The sequence below is a fragment of the Gaeumannomyces tritici genome (assembly GCF_000145635.1).
Source record: "Gaeumannomyces tritici R3-111a-1 unplaced genomic scaffold supercont2.4, whole genome shotgun sequence".
Taxonomy (NCBI): Eukaryota; Fungi; Ascomycota; class Sordariomycetes; order Magnaporthales; family Magnaporthaceae; genus Gaeumannomyces; species Gaeumannomyces tritici.
Genome location: NW_008804548.1, coordinates 2,379,231 through 2,395,627, shown reverse-complemented (window position 1 = coordinate 2,395,627; position 16,397 = coordinate 2,379,231). Strand labels below are relative to the sequence as shown.

The window sequence follows — 16,397 nt, the reverse complement described above, 5'->3', positions numbered from 1 at the left end:
GGAATATGTGCGGTTTGTCCCCAGGTCTTTGTCGGCAGGTTTAGCGAGCAGCAGCCAACACATTGGCTGCGACATAGCACTGACCCAACCCATCACCTCCACCATCCAAGACTTGCAGGCGTAAAAAATTAGCTGTCGCGAGCGAGACCAGCAGCCCCCAAGCACGCCGTCAATTGAAACACCACAACACGCGATCGATTTAATTGCCACCGCGCGTCTCCATCGTTTCCCATTGTCCAAAGGAACTGAGGGAAACATCTGGTTTGATGAAAAACGGATGTCGCCGTCGCCGATGACATGACTGAGGTCCGGGCCCCCGACCGCGCAGCCTTCTTGCAATCGAAGCGGGCAGAATGCAGGTCAGGCCAAACTTTCCCCTCCGGTTTCCTTCCCATACCTTCGCCGCCCTGTCTTTCCCGACTAACCTAATGCCGATATATTTGCAGTTCAATTGTCATCTCGAGGAAGCGAAAGCTTTGCGAGTTATTCGCTGTCGCGTCCGAGCAGGTCGGGCTGCCACTCAGCAACGCGGAGGTGCCCTCCACGCAGGCCAAATCTCAGTTTCTGCAAGCAAATGACATCCTACAGTGCGTGCCGCCCACAATACCCGAAGCGCTCTGCGGCCGACCTGCGCCCTTGCTCTGTGTCCACCGCTCACTTACAGTCTTAGAAATCGGAGGGTTAGCGAATCTACCATCCCACCTCGACGGAAGCTGCCTCCCGATGTCGTCAAGCGCTTCCTTGCGTTCTCGGCATCCTTGGCTCGCGAGGGTCCGCCGACAGCGGCGGCACCTATCAACGGCGAGCGGCCCGCCGCCCTCACTCACCCAGGGCTTGGTCCTGCCAATGGCGTGACGCTTCTCTCCCGCTCCGACAACCCTCAGTCGCTTGCGCCGGATACCGCGCTTTCCCCGCATCCCGCCCCTCCGGCAGGGCAGAACACAGATCATAGGAAGAAGGACATACATCACTCAGGCCACGACTTGTCGACGACCGCAACGCCCTCGAGGCCCCCGCCCCTTGCTCCTTCCCTGCCATCAATACCCGCCCCCAATGGCCAGGCCTCCTATTCCCAGCCTCCGGGCCGGGTCGGCGACAGTTCGGCTCACACCATCCGGAGATCACCAGTCCCATCGTCGTCACAGCCCTGCAACCCAGCAGTATCCGACCAAGCTATCGCCCCCCAGGAACCACCTGAGATTGTGGTGACCGCCCGGGCCAATAATGACACGGGCTCAAGCCCGGATGTTGACGCTGGGGCGAAATCTACCCGCCCCGCTCCACTAGAGTGCCTTCGATATCCAGAGGCCTTTTCGTCCCCTGGATCTACAACTCACACACCAGTTACCCCTGCTGTCCACGACGCGTCGACAGACACTAGTCCAGACCATGAGGGTCCCCAATTTCTCGACAAGGATGCCCACATGGTGGGGTTCCTGCCGCCACGATCGGAAAACGGCCATGCTTCATCACACCCTCCCATCGCCGGTGGACTTGACACTCAAATGGGTTCCTCCGATGATCGGCGATCCATTCTCAGTCCCACCAGTGCTCTAGAGGGACGAACGGCGGGTGTTCATGCGGTCGAAGCTCAACTCCTGCGGGAATCGGCGGCGGCGACTCGCTCAGCGGCCAGCCCTAGGCCGCATGGGACCATACCAGCTGGGCCAGACACGCATGTCGATCGACGTGACGCCCAAGCAGTTGTCAGCAAGGATGTGGATCTGGAGGACGGGAGGGGCTGCACTCCATGTCCCACTGGGCCCGAGATAGTCTCCGCCCCTGAAGCTGTCACCGCGTTGCTTGAGGCGTCTGGCTCTGCGCCTCCAGATGAAGGGGCCCAGGCTGCCTCGGAGCGCAGATCTTTGTCGGGCGAGCAGAAGTTGGTCGCCACTCCAGCAAAGGGTGCTGAGGCGACTAAACCCAATGGTATCTCACCGGGATCGCATAAACTTGCCGTGCCAGAAAAGCCTATCACGGTTTATGCGGCTGATGCCACTATGGGCAACGGCGGACTTGACACAACAATTGGTCGCGACCGCCTCACCGCACAAAGTTTACAAGAGGGGGCCCCGCCACGACCCCGGTCGCCGCCGCAGCAGCAGTACCAGCGCAACGCGGAAGTTCTGACCGGCAGGACATGTGGGGCTACGATTCGGCATGTTAGAGCCAAAAAAAGAGCCCGGCGTAAGGTGCCGATTGTGGCCTTTGGCAGAAGGAAGAAGCATAATACAGAAAAGGAGCAAACAGCTCTTGTAGCAGGCAAACCCACACCGGCGCATCTCTCGGCCGAAGACTACTTCACCACTCTTTTCGTCCAGGGGTTTACACTAAACGCCAAGTGGATGAAACCCATCGATGCGCAGCTTCACCAATCACACAAGACACTGTCGACACCAGACGCACAGCTCTCGATCCTCGAGCACCAAGCCTGCAGGGTCCTTAGAAGGGTGTACAATCTCCAGCAACACGACAAGTGGTCACTGCGGCAACCGAAACGGTACCCAGAGCCGACCCGGCCATCTTCTCACTGGGATGTCCTCCTGCAGGAAATGAAGTGGATGAGGACCGATTTCAGGGAGGAGCGGAGGTGGAAGCGGGCTGCGGCAAGCAGCTTGGCCACGGCCTGCGCTGAGTGGGTGGCAGCAGGTCCAGAGGACCGCATAACATTGCAGATCCGTATCAAACCACCGTCTGTCATCGATGGGCAACCTGGCAGCACAGCAGAGACAGAGTCTGGTCCGCGTCCGGAGACCCAGCCGATGGCGGGCCAGGTATGTCTCGATAAGTCTGACACAGGGGGTGGACTGGTCACGACGGTAGCTCCATCAGCCATCTTTGGGTTACCTGACGGCGAGGTTGCATTCGGACTCAGCAGATCGGCTGCATCTGACCAACTGCTTGCCGAACTTCCGTTGTTTGGCTCACCATTGCATGTGCCAGAGAAGGCGGACTTGACGATGTCACACCCAGATCCGGATGCGCACTGGCGACGCCTGGCGCTGCCACTCAGCCGGTATGTAGACAGGCCAATGGTGCCAAAGTCAGGCGGAACTCCCATAAGGCGCAGCCGGTATCGCTATGTCGAGGAAGAGAGCAGCGACGAGGAGGACGAGCACGGAATCGTGTACAGCAGCAACAGCGACACGAACCATGCGCCGAACTCAGACAGCATGCCTTTGCAGATTGGGACGTGTGCGGTGGCTCTTTTCAGCCCAGACATGAAGGCAACACGGGACAGGTTGCACGCAGGTCATCAGTTCAGACCTCCAACTGAGCATCCTATGCCTCTGCAGGCTTTCTATGAGGCACGAAACGCGTCGCAGTGGACTTGGGCTGAAGATGACGAGCTTAAGGGCCTCGTGCGCGAGTTCTCGTACAACTGGTCGCTGATCTCCAGTATGCTCTCGACAAAGTCGCTATTCTCATCGGGACCGGAGCGCCGGACCCCATGGGAGTGTTTTGAGCGGTGGGTGCACCTCGAGGGGCTCCCCAATGATATGTCCAAGACGCAGTACTTCAGAACGTATCAGGGGCGTATCGATGCAGCCCAAGTGGCCATCGCGCACAAAAACCAGAATGCGCAACAACAAGTGGCGCAGAACGGGGCTGTGACGCTTCTCCCTCGGAAGCGGCCAACCACATCTATCCGGGTCGAGCGGCGCCGCAACCAGAAGCATCTGACACTGATAGATGCGATGCGGAAGCTGGCCAAGAAACGCGAGGCAACGGCACAAAAGCAACAGCACGCTGCTTCGCTAGCTGCGGCCCGCAAGGCCAATGAGGCACAACAACAACAACAACAACAACAACAACAACAACAGCAACAACAACAACAACAACAACAACAACAGCAGCAGCAGCAGCAGCAGCAGCAGCAGCAGCAGCAGCCTGCAGTGCCTCGTGGGCCCTCCAAGACACCCCGAGACTACAGCCTCATGCGCTACGAGCGTGACCAACAACTCACCGAGAGGATGGCTCAGTATGCGCAAAAGCAGCAGCAGGAGGCGCAGAGAAAGGTACGTACCTTCACAAGTTGGGCCATTTTCTCTGGGACTAGAATCCCGTACATGTATATTATGTGGCTAACGAGGTCATCGTGTGACAATTCTAGGCCCAGGCACAAGCACTGGCAGCTCGGTCTCAAGGTGCGGCCCCGGCAGGCAACACGGCTGGGGGTGGATCATCAGGGGCCGTAAGCATTGCTGGAGTCTCTGGCGCTGGCGGCGCGCCCGTAGGCGCCCCTGGTTTAAATCCACAGGTTGCGGCTCACATGGCAGCACAGATGGCAGCAGCTGCCTCTGGGGCCGTGCGATCTCCACACGTGGGTAACATGGCAGCTCAACTTGCCGCAGGCAACCACCACGCACGAGTTAGGATGCCAATGGCTGTTGGGCAGAACGGTGTGTCGGGGATGCACCAGGCCCACGGGTCTAGCAACCTTGCGCCTCCCGTGCATGTCAATGGCATGCCACAGATGCCGATCCAGGCAGCACACCGCATGCCTGTAACTCCGTCAACTCCAGCAGAGATCAGCCTTCTCCTTCAGGCCCAGCGGATCCAGAATCAGCAGCGATCTGTTCAGCTTCAGCAGCAGCAGCAGCAGCAGCAGCAGCAGCAACAACAGCAGCAACATACCCAGAACCAGCATCATCAGCACCAGCCGCCGCCGCAACAAACCCATGTCCCAGCTCACGGGCAACAGGGAAACCTGCCGATGACACAATCCCACTCGCAGCCTCCTCAGCAGCAAGCCCAACCCCAACAGAAAAAGCCGGCACCGGCGCAACCACAACCGCTTCCGCAGCAGAAGCAACAGCCTCACGCCCAAGTTCAGGGTCAAGCTCAGGGTCAAGCTCAGGGTCAAGCTCAGGGTCAAGCTCAGGGTCAAGCTCAGGGTCAAGCTCAGGGTCAAGCTCAGGGTCAAGCCCAAACTCAGGCTCAATCTCAACCGCCACCATCCCAACCACTCCCTCAACCACAATCCCAAGCACAACTGCAACCGCCAGCCCAGCAACCATCCCTGCAACAAAAACAGCAACAACTACAGCAGCAGCAGCAACCGTCACGTCAAGCACCGCCCCCAATACAGCAGCAGCAATCTCAGCCACAACACCAGTCGAAGCAATCACAACAGCAACCACAACCTCGTCCTCATGGGCCAAAGATTCAGCCAGCACCGCAGATGCTGCAGACACAGCATCAGAACCACCACTTTTCCCACACAAATGGGCAGGCGTCTCAGTCCGCGACCCAGCCCCATCAGCGGGGTTCTCAAGGATCACCACCGGTTATGCGGGCGTCGGTCAATGGGACGGCCCAGCCGCATAACCAACAGAACTACATCGCGAACGGACAGGTCATGATGGCGTTCAATCCCCAGAATGGGGGTGCTGTCGGCTCTCCTCTGGGTGTTGGTAGCCCCAGGGGGCACGGCGTCCAGCAGCAACAGCAGCAGCAGCAGCAGCAGCAGCAACAGGCGTCGTCAGCCGCGCTGGCCCACGTGGAGGCGCAGATTCGGGCCAAGGCCCCTCAGATGCCAGCAGAGCAGGTCCGTCAACTAGCGACGGCTTCGTTGGAGAAGCGCCTCGTGCAGCAGAGAAATAACGCTATGAGCGCCGCAGCGGGCTCTTCCCCGAAGCCTATGGTCGGGTCAGGGGGGACTCCTCACCAGTACGCGCAGATCCTGCTAGCCCAGCAGCAGCAGGCTGCCGCCGCCGTGCAGGTACAGCAGCACTCACAGGCCCGCCAGCCTAGCAGCGGCAGCTAGGCAGGCCTTCGGTTCGTCCTTGGGATGGAACGGGTGTGCTTTGACAGGTGTTTCCCCGAGCCTCCTCTTGGTGTCTCGTTCACTCCGTGTCTATTTTCAAATACGCTACTTAGTCGGGTTAGACCGCTAGACCTGCTGGAGGTACGCTGGCCAGACTGCGCCGTTGGCCGCGAGCAGAGCATTCATAGATCATGGGTTGGTTGTGTTTTTTCTTGATGCTGGAGCTTTCTCAATGGCCGAGCCAATGCGGCCGGCGGTTCGGCCGGCGGACTTAGACTAGGGCGACTGTGCATATTGTCTTGAATAGCAGTTGTCGCTATCCCGAATAGATTAATAGAGCGGATAGAGTGTTTGCTCTTAGGCCGGGGCAACCGCACTCCCAACTTCCAACTCGATGCGTGATTCGTGGAGGTGGAGAATTGTTTGCGGAAACCAATCGCGAAAAGCGGGGCGCTCGCCGTAATCCAGGTACCCAGGCAGGTTACCACCTGATCCCAAACACAGGCAATCACCCGCCGCATCCAAATTCGTCGAGGAATTCAACCCTCCCACCCTTGGTTCCCCCCAGCACTCAGTTGCTTAGTTTGACTAAGTAGAGCTTGGAGTGCGAGGCTGTTCCAAGACCGCACGGGTTCCTTTGTGCCAATTTTTGCGACCTGAAGAGGACGAGAGAAAAGCCAGGACCAGCATGAGAGGCCAAGGCCCGACGTAACAGTGTTAAACAAACAACAGCATTTACTGGGCGGCCAAGTCTGTCCTCCCTTGTAGTCTTTTTGTGTTTGTTTCTCGCGCACGCATCTTTGGCACCTCATCCACCGCCATCGGCATACCCCACCCGGCTCCGGGAAACAACCAACATCGCAGTTTGAAACGCCGCAAGGGACTGCGTGAGAGAGGTGGGAGAGGGGCGGCTCGAGGCCACCGATAGACCTGCGGCAAGACCTGGAGGGTAGCGGACTCGCCTTGCGTGGACCTCGTCACCATAAAGCAGCACAGCGAGGCCACACCAGGAGCTGCGCAAGCTTGGTCGCGTCGGCGTCTGCTACGTACGAATTGGCGCGGGCTGGCGGTCACCTGTGACCGTTGACCATGGCAGTCTACTCCTTCTACATATTCGACCGGCATAGTGAGCTGATTACCCCTACTCATCGCACCCCCCTACGAACCTGCCGGATGGGCCACAGGACTCTGACGCGAGACGACGGCCGGGGGGAAACCTGCAGCGGAATGCATATACACCAAACAGTGGCTGCCCCCGCCACGTGACGAGGCCGGCACTGCGGCCGGGGCCGGGGCCGGGGCTATTGGTGGCGGTGGCGGTGGCGGTCGGGGCAAGGCGGCGCGTGACAGCCGCGCCGACGACGCCAAGCTCATCTTCGGCACCGTCTTCTCGCTGCGCAACATGGTGCGCAAGCTGGGCGGCGACGACGACGCCTTTGTGGCCTACCGCACCGCCCAGTACAAGCTGCACTTCTACGAGACGCCGACCAACCTGCGCTTCGTGCTGCTGACCGACACGGCCAGCATGAGCATGCGCAACGTCCTGCATCAGATCTACATCAACCTCTGGGTCGAGTACGGTGAGCAGACGCCCCTGGTTTTGTTCTTGTACTTTCCCACCCACCTCCCACCTCCACACACACAGACTAGCCCGTAGTTTCGAGGATGGATGGCTGATGACTGCAATCCCGGCCGGCGGTTGGTCGCAGTGGTCAAAAACCCTCTCTCGCCTGCCGAGCACCGTGGAGGCGAAGGCGTCAAGAATGAGCTCTTTGAGCTAGGACTGGACCAGTTCATCCGCGGCTTGGCGTAACGTGCAAGTTGAGACAGCCCCGAGGCTTGTTTGCAACATGATATATGTACTCTACTAGGCTACGCTGTGCTAGAAAAAGAGGGCAAGGCCAGGAATGCAAGTAGAGCATCTACCATTATCACAAGCTTTCATGGCTGGGAAATATCGAAAAGGCTAGTTCGGTGAGATATGGCTTATCCAAGGTCGCTGGGACACTCCCAGCCCATGTCGGTGGCTTCAAAAATGTCCTCTCTATCACTACATTACTAAATCAAGCAAGGCACGGTAGATGGTCGGGCCAGAGGGGCCGTCTGCATGATATGTCCCTTAAGGTTCGTCATCCACCCGCCCTGGTCAGGTTTTTCCTCGAAGCATCCCCCGCAATTCAGGATTGCCGCTCTGTGGTGGCCCTTCCCCAGGCGCCCTCGAACGACGACTGAGCGGCGGGCACCAGCACGGTGCTGGCGCTGTTGTCCTTCATCTCGTTCTCCCAGTTGCTCGAGTAGACGACGGCTGCGAAGGCCTCGAGGTCGCGGACGGATTCCATGCTCTGCAGGTAGCGGTTAGGCATCGCGTTGCCGATGGCGTGGGCCTGACGGGTGAGCGACGACAGGATCTTGGGCAGTTGCACCGTCTTCGGTGTGACGCCGTCAGGCGACGCTGCAAACACCGTCTCGGCCAGTTCACCGTCCGCCATGGCGCCGAAGCCGGCGTCGAGAAGCAGCCCAAGCACATGCGTGAAGCAGGGCGAGTCGATCAGATCCGACGTCTCATCCACCAGCCGCCGGAGTGCCGACGGCACAGTCTCGGTCGCTGGGGGAACCACCACGGCGCTTTCATCGAGGGCTGCAGCGCGGTCACCCAGAATACCAGACATCCTCAGCACCGACTCTTCCTCGCCCACGGGCGGCAGCAGGAACCCGAGCCACCCCGCTCCCGTCTCGACCTCTCCCCGGACTCGAGAGGTGAGTGCGCCAAATGCTTCGAGCGAGAGGTCGTCGCGCGGGCTCAAGTGACCGAAGGCGCGCGCGACGGCCGCCTCAACGCGGGTCCTGACGTCCACCCAGCCCTTATTAAGCAGCCACCAGCTCAGGGTCAGGTAGCGGCGGTTGATCTCGAAGTCGCTGCCGTACGACAGGCGGTCCGAGCCGCCGTCATCGTTGTCCTCGAGCCCGATCGCAGCCTGTGCCGATCCCGTGGCGAGCGCCACCACGCTCGACAGGTAGCTCCGGCGCCCCAGCAGGTTCAGTTGTATGCGCGTGAACATGGTCAGTAGAGCAAGGGTGTAGAGAAGCGTGTATGACCTGGTTATCGCTGCATAAGGGAAGCCCCTAGTGTGTCAGCACAGACAGCGAACGAGAAGGGCCAAGGGGAGAAGGCCTGTCTGCAAAACCACGCACAGCTCATTGCCAGCTCGTCCCAGAGCTGGCGCTTGGTCTTCCTTTTGGTGCCATCGGTGGTAGGGGCAGGGTCGGGAGGCGCGGTGGCGGCGAGGCTGGACTGGCCGTCGTCGTCGGTTAGTGTCGTGTCGGCGATGCTTGGTGGCGCCGACGAGGTGAGTGGCCTGGCCTTCATTTGCTGGATCTGGTACGTGATCTGCTCCGTGTTCATGGCCTCGATTATGTTGGTCGCCGCCGTGGGCAACAGGGCCAGCACCGTGAAGGTGCAGTCCTCCTGGTTCTGCTCGAAGCGCCGGCGGAGGCTGTGCGCACAAGGAAAGGGTTGATTAGCCAGTCGTCCGCGCCTCTCTCTCCGGGGATTGGCAAGGCTGCTGCTCACTTCTCCTTGGCGATGCGGTCGCTGCTCATGCGCTCGCGCGCGTCGCTAATCTTGCCGAGCACGTAGCGGGCCGCGATGTAGCCGGCGCCGACCACACCGGCGCCGACGGCGATGGGGGTCCTATTCCGGCGCAGCCATCGCCGCGTTGCGGAAAGCATCGCGACCGGCGGTGCGTCGGGGGCCGTGGGGGTGCGTTCGAGAGCAGCCGACGTGTGTTTCTATCTTTCTTTGTCGTTCTTCTTTCGCTTCGGTTGCGGTTGGTTTGCTTCTCTGTTTAGACTTGGGCGTAGTCCTCTCTCGCGCGCTCGCGTTGGTTCGCTTCAAAGCTCCAAACCTACAGGTAGGTAGATAGGGTCCGATACCTTGGCAGGTACGACCTAGCTAGATTTGGGTGCCTCGGCTCCCCTCCACCAGGCCCGTGTTGCAGGCAAATTCGAGGGACGGTGTGCTTCTGCCGGCACCTCTGGCACGTTGCCGCTCCTGAAAGACAGCAGACCCGCACCTTGTTTGACAGTCAGCTCCGCCCGTGCTCACGCGGCAAGGGACGAATCCCGAGGCACCTGCAAATTAGGCGGGAACTGATGGATGCCAAGGAAGCAGCCGCCCGGGGCGCTGCCAAGCCAGGCACATGTATCCCAGAAATCCCAGCAATCAGTCTCAGCTGAGCTGGATTGCATCACTCCTTCGCTGGTGCGGGGCTTCTTCCACCCTTGGCCGCTGTAAGCAGAACAACCAACCGCCGCCATCAGTCGCGACCATTGAACCCAACAGAGAACAAAGACGCTGCGACAGCCCCCCCGTCCATACCACCAGACGGCAATCACCACATACCTTGGGCGCTCCAGCCCACCATCTCTCTGATTGCCCAGGGGAGGCTGCAGCCCCCGCTTCGTCCACCTGCATCGCCAGCGCAGACACCACCACCCCAACCACACAAGCCCCATCCCCATGGATCAACGAAGCCCTCCCGAGTTCATCCTCGAGGCCTTTGCCGATCCGTCGACTGTGCGAGATGTCGTCCGCGGTGAGTGGGCCTGCCCACGACACACTCCCCTCCCTGCCCGCCCGTGTGGCCGTCTGTCCAAGTACATAGGTACCCTGCTACTTTACTAACACGGCTCTTCCAGGCATCCTGCACACCATCTTCTTCCATCGCTTCTTCCCCTCGGTGCAGCCGCAGACCCGCGAGGTCTTGGACCTGACCCTCCCCCTGGTCGACGATGTCGAGCTCGAGACCATGATCGACCAGCGCGCCGCCGCCCTCGCCCGCCAACTCGATGCCGCCCAGTCGCACCAGCACCACCCCTCAGGTGGCGGCCGCGGTCAGATCTCGGTCCAGTTCTTCGAGAAGAAGCGCCGCAAGACATGGCTGGCCATGCGCGGCGACGAGGAGGTCTGCTGGGAATGGTGGACCGTCAAGGTCACGGTGGCCGAGCCCCGAACCGAGAGCGGTGCGTTACCGTCTTTCCTCTCCCCTCACTCCCGACATTGAAGATGGCACATGAACCGAGCCCTTCTAATGCCTGTGTATATAACCCCCGAAATCTTGCGCCGTTAGATAGACCGCGCAAAGGTTCGCAAAGCCACCGAGGCCACCTTACTCACAACCACGACCAAGATTATAACCTTCGTCAACACGCACAAGGATCACATCCCGCCCATAACCACGACCGAATCGAACCCGTTCCCGTACCAGATCACAGTCAATCAGAAGGAGACAGGCTTCAGGATGGGCATGTATTGATTCATGCAGAAATCCCTACATCCAGCGTCGTCGGCCATGTCGTGGCCGACCCTGCCGATGCAACCCAATGCTACCACGTGGTGAGCATGGCGTGGGCCCGGTCACTATAAACAGGGCCACCACATCGAGTTTGGCCCAGCATCGGAGCACTATCGCGGTTGCTTCAGTCGCGAGACTCGTAGTTGTCGACGTCAGCCACTCGGCCAAAGCACTCGAGAACAAAACCGTATCAAAAGCCATAACGCCAACATTTTGGAATCTTCCATCCCTTTCTTACTAGGGATGCTTAGTCCGGGCTCTATTTGCCAACGCCATTAACCACTGCGATATTGTGAAGAAGGCAACAAACCATCGTCTGGTTGGTATGGCCGAGAAGTACATGAGAGGTTCCAATGAAGAAGGGGCCGGGTCTCGAATTCATACAACTCTGCTGTCAAAGCTCTAGGTGGAAAGACGTCATGGCAGCAAGGGGAGAATCAGGGTTAAATCAGTAGGCATATCGCTGCTGTTCATTGTTCTATTCACTCTCTCGTCGTCCATACTTGGCGCAAAAATTTAGGGTCAAAAATCAAATCGACTAAGCCACAAAACACAAAGTAGGCTCTCAAATGACATCCATACCCGACATCCTGTCATGCTTGCCAATAGCGAGTTACTCCAGACATCATCATGATTCGCGTAAACAACAACCGAAGAACAAAGCAAAAAGGGACAAAAAAAAAAGGAAATAAACAAGAACAGGAAGGGGAATAGAGCAAAAACATGATAGAAGTCGTGAAAGACCAAATGTCCAACACTGCCATGCGGGTCACAAGATCCAGAACAGGCATTCTCCTCGAGTCCCAATACAAATATGTCAAAAGTGGGTGATAAAACATGGTGGTCTGCCGTAGTGAGGCAAGGTAACAAAAAGTGGCAGAAAAGACGTGCGAATGCCCAGGCACCATGAGAACTCAAAGCAACAACAAGAAGAAAAAAGCTGGACAGAGCCTGTTTGTAGACACTGCTAGTACGACCGCTGCTTAGCTTGTCCGATTTGGATCAGCTCATCACCGGGGCTCAGAATACCAGTAGAGTTGATCCGCATCAAGGAGCCACAAGAGCGAAGGAGGCGGACTTAGAAAAGGAGGAAGGGGGCAAGGGGACCATACGAGCGGAGAAGAGGAATAAAGGAGGCGACGAGACGTGGCCGTGGAGCTGAAGGCGAAGGTAATCCCATTAACCAACGACTGTCAACTCAATTAGCCCGGCTTAAAAACTTGTCGTGTAACTGCGACCTAACCCAGGCTTCCCCGACTTTGAGGAGCGCGATGGCTGTCCGATCTTATCGAAGCCCTGGGTTATGTCAACGCCTGGGAAGTCGCCTGCTTCTTCGAGGAAGGTGGTCGTCGAGCAGAAATCATCGATGTTGAGCCAAGTATTCTCGGCGTCCGCCGCCATATCTGGTAGCTTTGCTGGGGACTGGAGGAACACTTTGCTGGGCGACGATGGCAGCAAACCACCTGCCAGTGCTTTGCTAGGCGTGTCCAGCGTAGTGGCCGGGGAGCGCGTGGCTTTGAGAAGGGGAGCCGACGCAAGGGGCCGCCGGGATCCTGAGTTGGTGATTTCCCCCAGAACACCCGTTGAACTGGGTCGCTCCAAGCGCGGTCGCTTCAAGCTTCGCTTGACAGGTGAGCCGTCTTCCACTGAAGGGAAGATAGAGGGCATTGTCGAGTCTTGGAAGATGTCAAACTCAGCGACACCTGACGTGTCAACCCCAAAACTGAAATCATACACCGACGGGTCGAACTGGTAACCTCCCGGAGTCCCCCAGCCATTCTCCTGCTCGGGCATATCCAGGACCCTTCGCAGCGGTGAGTCGACCATGCGTTGAACCTTGGCACGGTGAAGCCTCAGGTTCGTGTTCGGGGAGACGGACGGTGGCGGTCTTGGGGGTGGTGCAAGCTTGACCGCCGGGGTCAGTGGCGGGAGCATCTGGCCAGCGTCATGGCCCGATGTTTGGCGAAGAGGAGACGACGATTGCGGCATGAAACCGCTCCACGACCGCCCCTTGGAAGGGCTTTCGTACGAAGAGGCCCGTAGACGTGCAATTTCCTCCTCGGCACGTCCTCGCTTGATGCGGGGGCGATCGGCTTCTGAGGTTAGCAGCCGCCCATTCTGGTTGGATCGCAGAACAGATGACTCGAGGGACGAAATATAACCGCTGTCATCCATGGAGGCAAATTTGCGCTTGTGCGATTTGGCCGCGGACGATTCCCGGTGGTGCGATGTTAGAGGTGGGGGCGGCGTGTTCCTCCGGGGCTCCAGGTGTCGAGGGATAGGCGGAGAGGAGTGCATCGCAGCAGCCAGAGGCGAGTATCCGTTTGCGTCCGTTAGAGGCTCCGTAGTAGCGACAGCAATCGTAGTGTCCAAAGCCTCGTCGGCAGCCCCGCTGTCAGACACAGGAATGGTGGCGTCAGACGACGGCTCTTGCTCCAGAGGAGTGGGGATAGCAGTGCTCGGGGCGTTTGGGACGATAGGTGTTGCAGCAGACGCGAGCTGTGTGGGAAGCACGGGCTCAGATGAGCTTGGGGGCGGAGGCAAAGACGGCTCGAGCACAGTTGACATGACCGAGACGTTGTCCGAGGCAGAGATGGACTTCCTGGCAAGCTTTTCCTTCATAAAGAGATGTTCCATCCCGGGCTCAATAGCCCAATAGTTTCCCTTGCCCGGATCGTCCTTGGGGCGCTCGTGTTTGATGAAGTTTTTGTTCAGACTGAGGTTGTGACGGATGCTGTTCTGCCAACCAGCATCATTGGGACTGTAGAATGAGAAGTTGTCCGAGATCCACTTGTATATCTGAGACAGCGTCAGGCGCCGCTGGGGTGAACGCAAGATCGCCATGCCGATAAGCATTGCGTAGCTGTGTCCCGGTTTAGTGCCATCATCGACAATGAGCGGGAACGAATCGTGGGGAGGCAAAGGACCGCCGTCCAGCCTGGGTTTCTTCTGCGGTCGGCTGTCTTTGATCGGAGGGGCTTCGAGCAGTCGTTTACCGGATGGCTTTTGGTAGAAGGAATCGATGGATAGATTCAGGGGCGGCGGAACAGGATACATCATAGATCCTTGGTAGTTCTCCTTCCCGAGGTGACCTGGTGCGGCGGCCGAGGTACCAGCGAATGCGGGCTTTTGAGCGACTGTTTTGAAGCGAGACATGACAGGCTGCTTCTTGGGAAGTGAATCGGTAGGTGCTCGCTGCGCGCAGGGTGGAATTATAGAGACGGCTCCAATGTTGGTCTGTGATGCCTTCAGGGGTGCCAAGGGGGTGCCTCCTTGCAATGCTGGCTTGAACGGAGACTGCCTCACAGCAGACATGTTGTGGTTCGGGGGGTTGAAGATGACGTTTCGATTACTCGGCTGGAGAGCCCTTCGCGGGGCAGCGGAAGTCGGAGGCATCGGTGCGTGGCTCATGATGGGCGTGGCCTGGTCGTAAAAGCCGTCCTGGAATATCTGAACAGGCTCCAGTGGCCCAAACCGCGCGTTTCTGGCCATGGTGACCAAGCGGCCAGAGGGAATTAGGCAATAAGGAGGCCTGCAGTAGAAATAGGTTGCTGCAAGCGACACAAGAACTAAGGTAAGGTAGTTAGTATACCGAGATCCAAAGCTTGTCAAGGGGGTCATCAAGAGAAATGTGGGTTAAGGGCCAAGATATTTCAGGGAGAGTTCAAGAGCGATTGCTATGATAACGGCATGAAAATTCGCAAAAAGAGAGAGCAAGAAAAGCAAAAAGGTAGGAAAAAATGAGTGAAGGCGATGCTCATTTGGCTCTGGCTGACCTTGCAAGTCTGTTCGGCACGTCGCAATTCACAGGGCAAAAAAGTCGACAGGGAGATGGGCGCGATAGACTGGCCTCAATTCGGGATCGAGACTCGGCAAATGTGAGGGGGCGCGGCGGCTTTCTGTCGACGGCCTACCACTTGACCTCGGGGGCTACTTCGATAAGCAATCTAGGAACGTCATCGACGAGGCGAATGAGGCGAATGAGGCAAAATCGCGGGATTGGCTCTGGTGGAAGAGCACGGCTCGGAGCGAGTCGGTCGGCGGCCTGTGTCGAGATGCGATGGTGGAGGCGACGAAGAGGAGGAGAAGGAGCAAATAGATGGGTGTGGGAAAGGGAGAAGGGATGAAGGAAAAGGGATGGATGAGGAGGGCTAGGCGGGCGGGTCGCAGGGAGAGAATGAGAGGGAGGAATGCGCAGGCAGAACGAATGGCAGTGGGCGTGCGTGCGGGGGCGCGCGGTTGGCGGAATGGGCTTGGTTGACAAGAGACAGGACGGCACGCAGCACAGCAAGAAGCACGGCAAGCAGCAGGAGAAGAGCCGGTTGGAAGGTCTGGTGAATGCAGGTTTACAAGTCGGGACGGGACAGGAAAACCGACGACGTAAGCCGTGCCCTGTCCACCATCATCGAGCGGCCTTTTACTCGGGGTGGGGAGGGGCCAGGCCAGAGAAAGGGGATTGCGAACGGACGAGGGCGAGAAGAGGGCGAAGGAGGATCTGACGGTATGGTGTGGGCCTGGCTCGCTCTTGGCCTGGCCAGCTCACCACCACAGGCCCCAACCAAGGCCTGGACCTTGGGGGCTGGCCGCACACCCGAGCGTGCGGCCTAGGGCAAACGGATTGGCCAGCGCAGGCACGGGCTGATACGGGGGCGTCCAGCTGCGAGGTCGACTAGCTGCGCACGCGCACTGGCGAGTCTCAGAGTCTCGATGGAAGCGGGTGCACCCACCACCCTCTCGCCCAAGTCCGTCCAGGGTGCTACCCAACCAAGGGAAAGCCGAGTTTTGCTGCGTCGAGCCTGCTCTTAACCGACAGAGGCTGTATGGGTCTGCATCATGCAGACCCCTGTCATTCCCTGCGCCTCCTATTGGCGATTCCGTCATGGCATCAGTCACCACCCCGTGGGCCACTTCCCATTTTCACTTCTTTTTTGGGTTGGCGCGTTCCACGCGTCAGAGTCGCGTTCGCTCTCCTCTTTCTACGCGCCAGCTCCATGTTTTGCAAAGGGATGCTTCCATCCAATCAATCCCCATTATGCATCGCAACTTCCAACCTTGCAGCCTCCTTCGCACCCCAGACTGCCCACAGCCAACCGTTATTAGATAAAACCAAGGATAAAAACTGGGGAATGGACGGAACCGAGAGGGGGACAGCAAGAAAATTACAAAGAAGGACCTAAAATAAAAGGCAAAAGAAAAGAAGAACAGGGATGAAGGGGGAAAAAAATCGACCCAGAAGGAACCAAGGCGTCGATCGAAAGCGAGAGCCGAAATAT

General features: G+C 58.5%; 6 protein-coding genes across 6 annotated transcripts; 4 read left to right on the top strand and 2 right to left on the bottom strand.

Moving 5' to 3' along the window:
- Positions 1-58: 58 nt before the first annotated feature.
- On the top strand, positions 59-6,113 carry GGTG_08239 (hypothetical protein). Its single transcript, XM_009226078.1, has 4 exons — positions 59-359; positions 447-587; positions 671-4,019; positions 4,115-6,113. Exons 1-4 carry the CDS (start codon positions 298-300, stop codon positions 5,768-5,770), a joined length of 5,208 nt encoding a protein of 1,735 aa, XP_009224342.1. The 5' UTR covers positions 59-297; the 3' UTR covers positions 5,771-6,113.
- A 144-nt stretch (positions 6,114-6,257) lies between these two features.
- Positions 6,258-8,063, top strand: GGTG_08238 (hypothetical protein). Its single transcript, XM_009226077.1, has 3 exons — positions 6,258-6,896; positions 6,994-7,350; positions 7,480-8,063. The coding sequence occupies exons 1-3, from the start codon at positions 6,860-6,862 to the stop codon at positions 7,581-7,583; spliced, it is 498 nt and encodes a 165-aa protein (XP_009224341.1). The 5' UTR covers positions 6,258-6,859; the 3' UTR covers positions 7,584-8,063.
- Positions 7,594-10,119, bottom strand: GGTG_08237 (peroxisomal biogenesis factor 3). Its single transcript, XM_009226076.1, has 3 exons — positions 9,342-10,119; positions 8,963-9,264; positions 7,594-8,876 (listed from the first exon to the last, which is right to left on the bottom strand). Exons 1-3 carry the CDS (start codon positions 9,497-9,499, stop codon positions 7,948-7,950), a joined length of 1,389 nt encoding a protein of 462 aa, XP_009224340.1. The 5' UTR covers positions 9,500-10,119; the 3' UTR covers positions 7,594-7,947.
- GGTG_08236 (hypothetical protein) lies at positions 9,821-11,706 on the top strand. Its single transcript, XM_009226075.1, has 3 exons — positions 9,821-10,365; positions 10,469-10,792; positions 10,904-11,706. Exons 1-3 carry the CDS (start codon positions 10,290-10,292, stop codon positions 11,083-11,085), a joined length of 582 nt encoding a protein of 193 aa, XP_009224339.1. The 5' UTR covers positions 9,821-10,289; the 3' UTR covers positions 11,086-11,706.
- GGTG_08235 (forkhead transcription factor G) lies at positions 11,562-15,490 on the bottom strand. Its single transcript, XM_009226074.1, has 2 exons — positions 14,901-15,490; positions 11,562-14,693 (listed from the first exon to the last, which is right to left on the bottom strand). The coding sequence occupies exon 2, from the start codon at positions 14,614-14,616 to the stop codon at positions 12,337-12,339; it is 2,280 nt and encodes a 759-aa protein (XP_009224338.1). The 5' UTR covers positions 14,617-14,693; positions 14,901-15,490; the 3' UTR covers positions 11,562-12,336.
- GGTG_08234 (hypothetical protein) lies at positions 15,463-15,732 on the top strand (the record flags this gene model as incomplete). Its single annotated transcript, XM_009226073.1, has 1 exon — positions 15,463-15,732. The coding sequence occupies one exon, from the start codon at positions 15,463-15,465 to the stop codon at positions 15,730-15,732; it is 270 nt and encodes an 89-aa protein (XP_009224337.1).
- Between the last annotated feature and the right edge of the window lie 665 nt (positions 15,733-16,397).